This window comes from Bombina bombina, chromosome 2, assembly GCF_027579735.1.
Source record: "Bombina bombina isolate aBomBom1 chromosome 2, aBomBom1.pri, whole genome shotgun sequence".
Classification (NCBI taxonomy): domain Eukaryota; kingdom Metazoa; phylum Chordata; class Amphibia; order Anura; family Bombinatoridae; genus Bombina; species Bombina bombina.
In genome coordinates this window covers 807,766,478-807,781,438 of record NC_069500.1, presented here as the reverse complement: position 1 = coordinate 807,781,438, position 14,961 = coordinate 807,766,478, and the positions used below count along the sequence as shown (strand labels likewise).

Sequence of the window (14,961 nt, the reverse complement as noted above, 5' to 3'; positions counted from 1 at the left end):
TGTCTTGGGGTCACTCTTGACTCTTAATTCACATTCACTCCCCATATACAAGCACTCACCAAATCCTGCAGCGCACACCTGCGGAACATTTCCAGAATCCAACCTTTTCTTAAGCAATAAACTATAAAAATACTAATTCATTCCCTCATTGACTACTGCAATCTACTTCTAACTGGCGTTCCCAACACTGACTCACTCCCTTTAATCTATTATGAATGTTCCAGCTAAATCGCTGAGCTACATCCGCTGCTTTGCTCTGCCCCACTCTGCCAGTCTTTACACTGGCTCCCCATACTCTCTAGAATACAATTCAAAGTATTAACTCTAACTTATAAAGCATTCAACAGCCCCACTCCCAACTATATTTACTCTCTCATCTCTAAATACTCCCCAACCCGTCTTCTTCAATCAACCTCAGACCTACGTATCTCCACTCATATTATATCTACGTCCCTCTCTCGCCTCCAAGACTTCTCACTTGCTGCTCCTGTCCTCTGGAACTTTCTATACCGTACCATAAGACAATTTCCAACCTTTTATAGCTTCATATGCTCTTTGAAAACTTACCTATTCAGAGAGGCTTACCATCGCCCCTCTGTTTTATTCATCCTACCCAAAATAAATCTAGAACTGCCTTGACTCACTGCTGCAACTACAACACATGTGACAAGCTACCCCAAACCTTATGTATATCCATCCTCAACCTGTAGCATGCAAGATCTTTCTCCTGTACTATATTTGTTTAATCTGTTATGTTTTTGTGTCTTATCACAAATGTTTATCCATTTTACACCCCTCACTCTGTACCCAGCGCTAAGGAATTGTGCAGCATTATTCAAATGAATGATAATAATAATAATTATAAGCGGTGAGATTGTGAATCCACAGACCACATTGAAAACATTTACTGTATCAGTATAGTTTATGCCCAACATCCAAGGTTGTACTTTAAACTAGTTATCTGCCTAGGGACCAAGGAAAAAAAACATTTTAATGGGTAGTTCTATGGCTTTTATGTCTTTCCATTCCTGTCCAAAATGTCTCTTTATTAATTTTATTGTCTAATGGTTGGATAAGTGGGGTGCTTAACCCTTCTTAAAATCCCTACCTTCCAGAAGTGAGAAGCAAAAATTAGCTACATTTATTGGGGTATGTGCTGTGGCACCAGATGTTCCAGAGCCTATGGCAGCACAAAAACTAAATAAACCGCTGTCAATATCAAAATATTGTATATTCAGTTTTGTAATGTAAAGTATTGAGTCTACGTATAGGAAATATGAATGTATGCTTTGCTGCAAAAAGAAAATAGTTGTTTTTTGTGTGATGAGTTTCCATAGGAAAAAGATATAGTAAATATAATCTTTCTTTTGTTCCCTTTTTATAGGCTCTGAAAGAGCACGGTCGGGGCTGGAGATCTTTGTCTTGAGGGGTAACCACTTGTCTCCTAGCACCAAAGCAAAGGTAGAGGCAAAGTGGGAAATACATAAGATATAGAGGTGGGATCTTGCAGCCCTGCCACTATGGGGCTGATATGGCTTGCAAAGTTTATGCTGGGATGTACAGCACTATGGTATGTGGAGCAAGCCCAAGCCCAACTGGAACAAGGAGATCTGCAAGTGGACAGGTTTGCAGGTTTTGAGGAAAGAACGGCAGCCAACAGAGTGAGGAGGCGAGGACAAGACACATTGAGAGGGTACGTCGTGCCACCTTTTATTACTTTATAACTATATCAGCTCATGCATAAGTCAGCAAAATTAACATAGGCAATCATGTGATTTTAGTTGATTTTACTATTACTCTTTTGCATGTCTTTGAAAGAGACCTACAAAATTGTATTTTATAATTTCTACTAATGTTATTATGAGAAGATGAACTGGAGTCAATGCTGGAGTATTTTCCATGCTATCTCATTGATAAAACATTGTTAGGTATTGATGTTCTTCCGTTAAGGACTGGCTTTTAGTGCGTTAGATTTTTCCTGAGCTAACTTAGAAAAGGTTATTGTTTATGCATTAGTGCATCAAAATGGTTTACATCAGTGTTTTTTAACTCCAGGTGAAATAATCAGCAGATCAGTAACCCTGGTTACTAACCTGCTCTCACCCATCAGCTGATGTTGTCACCTTGTGCTTTAGTGCAGATATCATGAAAATCTAGCCTGTTAATGTACTTGAGGACTGGAGTTGAGGAAAACTGATTTACATGTTATAAGGTTTCCTATCTAATGCATGACAGACATTTCTGTTCTGTGCAAACTGCCACCCTAAACAAAGTAACCAGGATTTTCCACCAATGTTGCCAAAAAAACCTTATATTCCATATGCATGGTCTCCTTTGTGAGACTCTCATAAGGCCATTGCTGTATGTGGTAAACACATGGAAATAGTTACATGTGTATGAAGAATGTATCTGCTGAACATCAGGGACCATGGGGCTGGGAGGGTAAAGCATTGAACTGTAACTTTTTGTTTTTATTAAAGGGTCAGTGTACTGTAAAATTGGGTTCTCCTTAAAGGGACAGTATACTGTAAAATAGTTTTTCCTTTAATGTGTTTTCAATGATTGGTTATACCAGCAGCAGAGTATAAAACATATGAGACATTGCTTTTTTTAGGTTTAGTTTTGTATATGAAATAGCTGGGGGGGTTTCTTTAACACCACAACCCATCAAAATCTGTATACCAAATCCCAATACTTAGTCACAGAACAATTGGAAATTAACATTATATTACTTAGCTTGTCTACCACAGGGGGTGCAATTTCTTCTGCTGGCTATGTTTACAAACTTTTTTATAGCCTATACTTAAAAAGATATGAAACTCAAACATTTTTTTTTCATTGTTCAGATGGAGAAAACTATTTTAATTAACTTTCCAATTTGCTTCTATTATCTAATTTGTTTAATTCTCTTGGTATCCTTTGCTAAAGAAACAGAATGCACATGGGTGAGCCAATAATATGAGGCATATATATGTGCAGCCACCTCTTGAACATACCTAGGTATGATTTTCAACAAAGGAAACCAAGAGAAAAGAAAACAAAATAGATAATAGAAGTACTTTGGAAAATTGTTTAAAATTGCAATCTATGTTTGAATCTTAAAAAAAAATTGGGTTACATGTCCCTTTAGGTATAGAACCTTTCAGTATAGGTTGGGATACCATAGACACATTTAGCTATTTCAATAGCTTATATTAAAGGGACAGTCATCTTAAAGTCTTACCTTAGATTAAGCTGCAAATAGCCTCCTGCACACTTTCTATATCATGCAGCAGGAACGGTAAAAAAGTTATTTTAAAATGAATATTGTCTCTGGTCACTTTGAAATGGCTGTCGAGCTCCGCCCACTGATGACATCATGATCTGGGCTGCATCTATACACTGTGCTGAATACCATTAACAGTCTACTGAATCCTACTAGTGAGCCTTTTGTGATTGGATGCCATATGCAGCCCAGATTGTGATATTATCAAGTGGGCGGAGCTTGGCAGCCATTTCAAAGTGGCCAGAAACAATATACTTTTTTCAATCACTTTTTTACCGTTCCTGCTGCATTTTATAGAAAGGGGGCAGGAGGCTGTTTGCAGCTTAATCTAAGGTAAGACTTTAAGATGACCAAGGTGTAGACTGTCCCTTTAAAGCAAAGGAGCTATTTGTTACAATTTGTTAGACTCCAGCAGGTAAAATGGATCATTGTGAACAAATTAAAAGCAAGAAAATGTTACGGTAAACTGTCCCTTTAATGTGTCTCTAATTACTTGTTATACCAGGTGCAGAGTTTAAAATGTAGGGGAAATCTATTTAGTTTCTGCTAAATGAAACCACAATATAATTCAGTGGGCTGAACATGTAGGGAGAGAATACATCTTTAGATTTACCAAGCGCAAGGAGAGTTCTACCGTGTAATTCTCCTACGGGTCCTCCTCAGCTCTCCATTAGAGAAGCGCATCTGTGCGCTCACATTGATCAGAAAATTGTTTTTGTTTTTTTGCGCTTCTCCATAGGAGAACTGAAGAGATAGATGTAAAGATAAATTTCTCCAGTTGGATTAGTATCTGCATCTTATTTGTCATTGAAAATAAACAACTATTCGCCATGTAAGTCATATATAAACCAATAGCAATATTTATACAGCCCCACTAGTAGCGTTGTTAGGGCCCCTCTTCAACAAACTGTCATGGAGGAAAAGAGATCTAAAGTTTCACTATTTTTGTGCTTCTGTTTTAGCTCTTATTTTATATATTATTTTTGTGCCCCAATAGATATTATTTTTGCGCTTTGTTATATATTATTTTTGCGCCTTGCAGAGCCCTTTTTTTGTAACATTGCTTCTACAACTGGTAGAGAATAGATTTCTAGTGCTGTTCCCCACAGTAGTTATAGAGAATTTTAATGCAGGTGTTTGCAGTAGAACGTTTAGTCAACTATAGGAGAAAATAAATTATACATTTGTCACTAGTCGAATTAATAAAGAGTACTGAATTTAACCCTTTTTTGGAGCACATGTTGTCCAAGGAGAATGGAAACAGAGTAGGAGAATTTTAAAGTTGAATTTGAAGATTTTAGGCACATTTTTGAATAATAAATAGGGGCATTATTTCTCATGTGCATTTTTAGGGGAAAATGTTATTTTCTATCTGAATCATGAAAGCTTATTTTTTAATGTAATGGCCCATCAAACAGAAACTAATACAGCTGTAGCAATTGTGTAGCTATTTCCTACTAATGCTGATTGGCTACTAGGTAATTCTTGCCAAAGCTTTTTGGCTACTAGGAACCTCCTGCTAATAACCTTGTTTAAATGTTGCTTTTTATGTTGAACGATGTACGGAGCTTGATGCCCCATTTTTCCAGCGAGCCTTCAGGCTCACTGGAAACAGAAATTATGAAGCAACGGTCTAAAGATTCCATAGCCTGTCCGCCTGCTCGGAGGCAGCAGACAGACATTGCCAGAAATCAACCCGATCAAATACGATCGGGTTGATTGACACCCCTCCTAGCGGCATTTATCGATGTGCAGCGGACATGATCCGCAATATCGGATCATGTCCGCTCGCACATTAATAAATAGGCCCCCTTTGAATACAGTGTACTATTTCTTTAGTAGGGACAGTGAATGTTCTTTAAAAATTTTTTTATCATATTTGTTCATTCTAAACTAATGTGGAAATATTTGTCTAACATTCAATAATCATTTAACTGTAATATATTATTTCCATATGTAACATTTTAATGTTGATTCACAAAGGTTTCAATGTAAGCTTATGGTAATTCATACTCAAATGACATATTCAAAAGTTTTATTTGAATATGCATTTTTTAATATTCAGTATTCAACTGTTAAAGGGATATGAAACACAATGACTTTCTTTCATGATTCAGCTAGAACATGAAGTTTGAAATAATTTTCCAATGTATTTATATTATCAAATTTGTATTGTTCTGTTTGTATCCTTTGTTGAAAAGTATACCTAGCTAAGCTCAGATGCTGCTGATTGGCTACACATATATGCCTCTTATCATTGGTTTTCAGATAGCTCCAAGCAGTGCATTGCTGCTCCTTCAACAAAGGATACCAAGAGAATGAATCAAATTAGATAAAATAAGTAAATTGGAGTTGTTTAAAATTGTATTAGCTATCTAAATCATAAAATAATTTTTGGGGGTTTCAGTCCCTTTCAACTTCTATTTGTTTTACATTAGAATAGCAGAATGAATGTCAAGTGGAACATTTTTTTAACCTTTGGAATGTCTAAATTTCTACATTTATCCAAGACTGTACTCACAGATAAGAGAACCATCAACCTCATTCATTGGAAGTTACACATTAGAACATATTAATTCTCATTTGCAGACATTCTCATCCATTAAAAAGTAATCACACTGACTAGAGGACAATCTCATTTATAATGGACAGCCTCTTTATAAACTATAAAATGTCTGATACCTACCTATATACACATATATCATTAGCAACTTTTATATATAATTTGATGTTATGTTTCATTCTACTTTTTTTCTTTTATCATGCTTGCTTTTTTTCTCAAGTAAAAGAGAATTTTATTCTTTAAATGAATAATTTATTTTAATAAAAAGGTCACTTTTGGATAATATCCTGTAAGTGTCTGTGAGATGTTGAATAACATTTCAGAATCCAGGCTGTGAAGTGATGCTCCAATCCTTCAACTTTTCATTAGCAGATGCAAGCAGGTGTGACAAGGGTGGGTGTCTGGACATTTAATATATACCTGATTAAGGGTTGTCCTGGGGCTGCTAGACCCGACCAGATGCTGCTAATCTTGTGATCATGGGAAAAGCCTTCAGGTGCCTAAAATTCCTTTCTCTATATCAAATTTCTATGCCAGTATTATGACAGGCACACTACTTGTGTCTACTGTGTAGATAGATAGATAGATAACAGATAGATAGACGATAGATAGATAGATAGATAGATATGAGCATACCAAATGTGCATGGATTTTGTGTCATTAGAAACTGCCTGTGATGTCATCATCGTGGGCAATATCAGCAAACAGTTTTTTTATGTTTGTGCTAAAATTAATGATTTCTAAAAAAATAGATGTATTGCAATGTATTAAAGACAATAGTTGATGTAAATAAAACCTAAAAATTATAGATTAAAAAAGAGTTGAGTCTAGAGTTGTATTATTCATCATTCTTGTGGTAACCCAGTCTTTGACACAAGGTCAAGAACTGTAGAAAAATCTCATCACCAACTTACTTCCCCTTAAGACACAAAAAGAGAAGCAAATGAATCTTGCTGCCTTGTAATTATCAGAACTAGATATTTATAGATTACAGCCTCTGGTGGTGTTTTGTTTGTTTCCCCCTTTGAATGCAGCAAGGATGTCTTTTCCGTTAGTGCTCTCCTAATTTTTTTGTTTTGTTTTTTTGGGGAATCAAAGTAAATGATGGTAGATGCGGGCTTAATCACCAGCAAAGGTATCTATGATTCTAAACTGCTTGGTGCTACATAGTCAGATAATAAAAATAATACTAATAATAATATAAAGATAATGTTTGTGTATAATTTGCATTTTAGAGTAAACCCTATTAAAGAAGAGCTTATGTGAAGCTAAAAGACTTTATTTACTTTGACATTCTTTATTCATATGCTCATATAGGTGAACTTATATGGGGAGGCTTTCAACTCTAGCTCAAAAAAAAAATAATCAAATCCAATCTAGTAAAATATTTGTAAAATAAAATGTTAAAAAACTAAAAAAAACAATGTGAAAATGGAGTACTGTATTCCCTTCAGGCTGATAGTGACTGCTGAAATACTTTCCCGAAAATGAAAGCCATTCTGTCTAGGGTTACAGGAAGCCACAGTGAAGAGGGGGCGAGAGGGCAAAGAAAGGGAGAGGGAGAAACCAACACAAAGAATAGAGAAACACTAAAGAAAGTAGTGATGCTCTGAAGTACCTGAAATAATCACACTATATTTATTGTAAAAGGAAACTCATAAAAGGCAATAGGGATAAACCATTTCTTGCAGAAAGGATCTCATTAAATATTTGGGAACAAACAAGTTCTCGCAGGGGAGTCCTAATGAATATCTTTAGGGACAAACCATTTCCTATGAATATATATAAAATGGGCCAAACCATTTCCATTATAGATAATCCTCTAAAAGTCTCTGCAGGCACAAAATATTAAATTCTATTGAAAGTCTAAAAAAAAAAACCACCCTGTATTTTCAGTTTATGGCAGCAATCCTTTTAAATGTGTAGAAAATCAATGTTAATGGGGGAAAAAACTAGGAACACAAATCCTTTCAGCTACTTTTCTGTACAATTTTTAGACAGTAAAATAAATGAATGTCTAGTTCTCACATTCACAGTTTCCAAGTATTCCCCAAAATTTCCAGGTCAGCTTTTAGTTACAATTGTAGAAAACGCTGCCTGACAATGTTTACCTTGTAAAGCACCCAGCTCTGTCATGACTAGAATCTGCACATTCAGTAAATTATCATGAATACAGTGTTTTTCTTGGGCGTGGAGATCAAAGACTTCCAAGGAATGGTGTAAGGAGCTGGAGAAGATTTCCTAAATTTATGTATTTGTATTGCGTTCCACTGTACTACATAAAACCCTTCCCATCCTCTTCAACTGTCTCTGATGTGGTTGATGACTTTTGTGTCTCTGTATAGTGTTCCAGACACAAACGTTAGTTTGACCGATTCTTGCTGTAATTTGTCCAGACACAGATTCGTAATAAAGTTTACATGTTCACTAGTGCAGTCTTTCATTTCAGTCATATACAAATTATGTTATCAGTTTCCTTATAATGGCTGTCCTTACTTATAATAGGATGACACAGATGGGGGGGAAAAAACGTTTGGGCTTATTTTCTTCAGGCAGAAACACATTGGTATCTACAAATTTGGAAACAAATTGACAATCTTTATCTGAGTTTGTATATGTATTTATTTTATTTGATTAGTAATTAGTAACACGTTAGTGTAAAAGTATTGGAAATGAAGCAGTTAATGCAAATTTAGAAACCATAAAGTGTGCATGCACAGAAGAAGAGGTGCATAATTTTACCACATAATAATTTACCAGTTAATTCAGGACACAATTTTGTGGCAGAAATACCACGGCTAGGATGTTGTGCATGTCAAAATCTAACTGCCCATGAGGTCCCAGTACTAGAATTTGTCATTGCTGGCAGTCTTATTCTAGAGGGTCGATTTATCAAGCTATGGCGGACAGAGGTGTACGTATGCGCCCCTGCCTGCCACAACTCGCCTCTGGCGGGCTGAATTACACTGCCGGGATTCAGCATAGGGTTGCCACCTCAGCCATGTTTTCTTGGATACTTATGGGTTACACATGCTGCAGGGTGTGCAGGGAGGAACATGTATTGTGTTTCTGGACAGCACTATTTATATTCCTCCCTGCACACCCTGCAGCATGTGTAACTTATACGTGTTCTGTATTTTAAGGGACGGGTGGCAACCCTAATTCAGCATTGCATAAGAATATGTGTGTGTTTAAAAAATACATACAGAATAACAATGTGAGTTTGGCCACCTTGGCAATTCCTTCTGTAAAATTCTGAGCCAAGGCGATTTAAAATGGCATATAAGTGTAAAAACAAAAATATTCTAAGCATTTTTTTCAGACTAATGATGTCATTACAGTTAAAGGGACATTGAACCCCAAATTGTTCTTTCATTGTTTAGAAAGAACGTGCAATTTTAAACAACTTTCTAATTTACTTATATTATCTATTTTACTCCATTCTCTTGATATGCTTTGCTGAAAAGCATATCTAGATAGCCTCAGAAGCTGCTGATTGGTGGCTGCACATAGATGCCTCATGTGATTGGCTCACCTATGTGCATTTCTATTTTTTAAACAAAGGATATCTAAAGATTGAAGCAAATTAGATAATAGAAGTAAATTTGAATGTTGTTTAAAATTGTATTCTCTATCTGAATAATGAAAGAACAAATTTGGGTTTAATGTCCCTTTAATATTAAGTTTAAAGTCTCTTTATCAAAAGTGGGTATCAAAATCACAGCAGAACTGCATAATCTAATAAAATATATATATTTGTATATTAAAAATCCACTGACAGAGATTCTGATAAAGTTTTTTTTAAATAAAATAACACATTTTTTAAATAAAGTTTGTTCATTCATTAAAAATGTCATTGTTCAAAGTAGACACAACTTGTACTTTAGAAATTTGTCTAGAAAATCCTCCTTACTGTAGTTGGATAAGACTGAAAAACTACCAATTAACAATGTCCAGAAACACTGGGCAAAGTAGGATAGTTAAAATTCAATTTCCTTATGGCAGAATCATTTTAAAATCACTCCTCCCCATACAATTCTCTTTGAAAATTGAGCTGCAAGGTATAGAATTTGCTCCTTTTTCAGAGGCCCCTAAAGAAAAGAAAAATATCTTTCTTAAAATTGAGAACGGCTGCAGGTTATGACTATGAATTGTATGATTGGAAAGAAAAGGGAAAGAAAAATTAGAAGCAGATTTTTTTCTTTTCCAAACAGGGCAGAAACTGTAACCTTATTTAAATTCCCCAGGATTTAGGTTATGGTAGAACATATTACAGGAGCTAAATTGAAAGCTATTGTTCTGCAATCCATTTTGCTAACCTGGTCCCCAAAGCTTCCATATGCTTTGAAGTCAGTGAGCAAGCCTAGGCAAGCTTTATATCATCAATGCCCAGAAGCAGTAGGACAAGAGGACTAGACACAGCTGTTCTGAAAGCCCTGTAATTTCCAGTGGGAAGATTGCGTGTGTAGATTTTCGTTCATGCTCGGAAAGTCCTTAGTCACAAAACTCTGGCCAATTACTAGAAATGACATGTGTTCTACCTCATTCTACAAGGGAAAAGAGGATGCTGAACAGTAACCGCACACTTGTTTGTGGTCTGTAGAAATGCTGGCTGCATCCCAGCTAAAATGATTGGATGTCTCTCTGATCTTAAAGGGGCATAAATGACCACTAAATACAGTAGATCTGAATAACTGACAAATGCACAACATAAAGATAATGCAATATCACTTACTTTGAATTTGAAATGAGCAGTAGAATATTTTCTGGCACATTTCAAAGTGAATCTAAAAAAGACAAGTAGTTTAGATGCGCCTAGTCTATTACTACAAGTGATAATGAAGTCTAAGAATGGATAGCACAGCTAACTCCTAAAGAATATAACTCCCACACAAACAATAAAACAATCTTTACTAGGTTAAATGTAGCAAACACCAACTAACAATGTACATGTATATGAATATGTTTCAGATGTCATATATATATATATATATATATATTTAAATACGAGTAGAATCTATACTTCATTAAGGATGGAATATACCAAGAAAATTGAGCTTAAAGGGACACTGAACCCAAATTTTTTCTTTTGTGATTCAGATAGAGCATGCAATTTTAAGCAACTTTCTTATTTACTCCTATTATCATTTTTTTTTAAAATTCTCTTGGTATCTTTATTTGAAAAGCAAGAATGAAAGTTTAGATGCCGGCCCATTTTTGGTGAACAAAATGGGTTGTTCTTGCTGATTGGTGGATTAATTTAACTGACCAACCAGCAAGTGCTGTCCATGGTCTGAACCAAAAAATAGATTAAATGCCTTCTTTTTCAAATAAAGATAGCAAGAGAACGAAGAAAATTTGATAATAGGAGTAAATTAGAAATTGCTTAAAATTACATGCTCTATCTGAATCACGAAAGAAAAATTTTGGGTTCAGTGTCCCTTTAAATAAACATATTTCATCTTAAACGAACATATTTCATGTCTAACGCAATATCTAAAAATATACAAAAAATATATCTATGCCTGGGACTTAAGACACAATTTACAAATATAATATATATATATATATATATATATATATATATATATATATATATATATATATATAAATATGAAGTTGTGAGGATCAGTACACTGCATGTTGTGAGGATCAGTTCACTGACAGAGGAAGGATCAAACACTCATAAATCGGATAGCTGAAGAGCTGGAGAATAATTGCATGCACAAGAGCCATACCGGAACTTTCTTAAACATTCCCAACTGATACCGGTTTAAAAAAACGTGGAAGTGAGTATTCTCACACATATCTGAAGAAGAAACTCGAGAACCTTTCAATATCCGGGCTCAAGGACGTGCCGCAACTATCGTTCAAAGATATCAGCTGATGGCTGTATCTACAAACAGCTTTTACCGGTAATCGCTTTAAAGGGACATTATACACTCATTTTTTCTTTGCATAAATGTTTTGTAGATTATCTATTTATATAGCCCATAAAGTTTTTAAAAAAAATAAATGTATAGTTTTGCTTATTTTTAAATAACATTGCTCTGATTTTCAGACTCCTAACCAAGCCCCAAAGTTTTATGTGAATACTGTCAGCTACCTTCTCCAGCTTGCTCCTGTTTGTGTAAAGGGTCTTTTCATATGCAAAAGAAGGGGGAGGGTCTTATTTCTCACTTGCAGTGGGATTTCCAGCTACCTTTTCAACAGAGCTAAATTGACAGCTTCTAAGTAAGTTTTTAAACAGTTTTATACTGGATTTTTATATCAGTATCTGTGCATCTTATTCTTTATAGTAGTGTCTATTACATGCAGTTATCCCCCTAAGGAAACTTTCCTCTCCTTAGAAGTTTTAACGGAACTTTCAAACAGAACTTCATATATATATATATATATATATATATATATATATATATATATACAGTATATATATATATATATATATTTCTTCTGTTATGTGTGATCAGTCCACGGGTCATCATTACTTCTGGGATATAACTCCTCCCCAACAGGAAATGCAAGAGGATTCACCCAGCAGAGCTGCATATAGCTCCTCCCCTCTACGTCAGTCCCAGTCATTCTCTTGCACCCAACGACTAGATAGGATGTGTGAGAGGACTATGGTGATTATACTTAGTTTTTATGACTTCAATCAAAAGTTTGTTATTTTACAATAGCACCGGAGCGTGTTATTACTTCTCTGGCAGAGTTTGAGGAAGAATCTACCAGAGTTTTTTACTATGATTTTAACCGGAGTAGTTAAGATCATATTGCTGTTCTCGGCCATCTGAGGGAGGTAAAAGCTTCAGATCAGGGGACAGCGGGCAGATGAATCTGCATTGAGGTATGTAGCAGTTTTTATTTTCTGAATGGAATTGATGAGAAAATCCTGCCATACCGTTATAATGACATGTATGTATACACTTCAGTATTCTGGGGATGGTATTTCACCGGAACTACTCTGTTAAAAGTCACTAATCCTTTTAATAAGTATTTATCATGTTAAACGTTTTTGCTGGAATGTAGAATCGTTTACATTTCTGAGGTACTGAGTGAATAAATATTTGGGCATTATTTTCCACTTGGCAGTTGTTTGGTTTTAATTGTGACAGTTTCGTTTCTCTTCACTGCTGTGTGTGAGGGGGAGGGGCCGTTTTTGGCGCTCTTTGCTACGCATCAAAAAATTCCAGTCAGTTACTCTTATATTTCCTGCATGATCCGGTTCATCTCTGACAGATCTCAGGGGTCTTCAAACTTCTTTGGAGGGAGGTAGATTCTCTCAGCAGAGCTGTGAGAATTTTATATTGACTGTGAATAAAAACGTTGCTCTGTAATTTTTATGTCAAATTTAATTATTGTTATTTTTCTAATGGGAACAAACCTTTGCTAAAAGTTGTGTTGTTTTAAAGTTTGATGCTATAACTGTTTTTCAGTTCATTATTTCAACTGTCATTTAATCGTTTAGTACCTCTTTGAGGCACAGTACGTTTTTGCTAAAAAAGATTATAACCAAGTTGCAAGTTTATTGCTAGTGTGTTAAACATGTCTGACTCAGAGGAAGATATCTGTGTCATTTGTTCCAATGCCAAGGTGGAGCCCAATAGAAATTTATGTACTAACTGTATTGATGCTACTTTAAATAAAAGTCAATCTGTACAATTTGAACAAATTTCACCAAACAGCGAGGGGAGAGTTATGCCGACTAACTCGCCTCACGCGGCAGTACCTGCATCTCCCGCCCGGGAGGTGCGTGATATTATGGCGCCTAGTACATCTGGGCGGCCATTACAGATAACATTACAAGATATGGCTACTGTTATGACTGAAGTTTTGTCTAAATTACCAGAACTAAGAGGCAAGCGTGATCACTCTGGGGTGAGAACAGAGTGCGCTGACAATACTAGGGCCATGTCTGATACTGCGTCACAGCTTGCAGAGCATGAGGACGGAGAGCTTCATTCTGTAGGTGACGGTTCTGATCCAAACAGATTGGATTCAGATATTTCAAATTTTAAATTTAAATTGGAGAACCTCCGTGTATTACTAGGGGAGGTCTTAGCAGCTCTCAATGATTGTAACACCGTTGCAATACCAGAGAAACTGTGTAGGTTGGATAAATACTTTGCGGTACCGGCGAGTACTGACGTTTTTCCTATACCTAAGAGACTAACTGAAATTGTTACTAAGGAGTGGGATAGACCCGGTGTGCCGTTCTCACCCCCTCCAATATTTAGAAAGATGTTTCCAATAGACACCACCACTCGGGACTTATGGCAAACGGTCCCTAAGGTGGAGGGAGCAGTTTCTACTTTAGCTAAGCGTACCACTATCCCGGTGGAGGATAGCTGTGCTTTTTCAGATCCAATGGATAAAAAATTAGAGGGTTACCTTAAGAAAATGTTTGTTCAACAAGGTTTTATATTGCAACCCCTTGCATGTATCGCGCCGATTACGGCTGCGGCAGCATTTTGGATTGAGTCTCTGGAAGAGAACCTTAGTTCATCTACGCTAGACGACATTACGGACAGGCTTAGAGTCCTTAAACTAGCTAATTCATTCATTTCGGAGGCCGTAGTACATTTAACCAAACTTACGGCTAAGAACTCAGGATTCGCCATACAGGCACGTAGGGCGCTGTGGCTAAAATCCTGGTCAGCTGATGTTACTTCTAAGTCCAAATTACTTAATATACCTTTCAAGGGGCAGTCTTTATTTGGGCCCGGTTTGAAAGAAATTATCGCTGACATTACAGGAGGTAAGGGCCACGCCCTACCTCAAGACAAAGCCAAAGCTAAGGCTAGACAGTCTAATTTTCGTCCCTTTCGGAATTTCAAAACAGGAGCAGCATCAACCTCCACTGCACCAAAACAGGAGGGAGCTGTTGCTCGTTACAGGCAAGGCTGGAAGCCTAACCAGTCCTGGAACAAGAGCAAGCAGGCCAGGAGACCTGCTGCTGCCCCAAAGACAGCATGAACCGAGAGCCCCCGATCCGGGACCGGATCTAGTGGGGGGCAGACTTTCTCTCTTCGCCCAGGCCTGGGCAAGAGATGTTCAGGATCCCTGGGCGCTAGAGATCATATCTCAGGGATACCTTCTAGACTTCAAATTATCTCCCCCAAGAGGGAGATTT

General features: G+C 36.4%; 1 protein-coding gene across 1 annotated transcript in view; it reads left to right on the top strand.

Annotated features, from left to right (window-relative positions):
- LOC128649647 (fibrillin-2-like) overlaps nt 1-14,961 on the top strand; it is a 77,351-nt gene that overhangs the window by 17,082 nt on the left and 45,308 nt on the right. The window contains exon 2 of the mRNA XM_053703018.1: nt 1,385-1,693. Coding sequence (XP_053558993.1) covers nt 1,521-1,693 — 173 coding nt within the window. The 5' untranslated portion in view covers nt 1,385-1,520. The remainder of the gene's footprint in view (nt 1-1,384; nt 1,694-14,961) is intronic.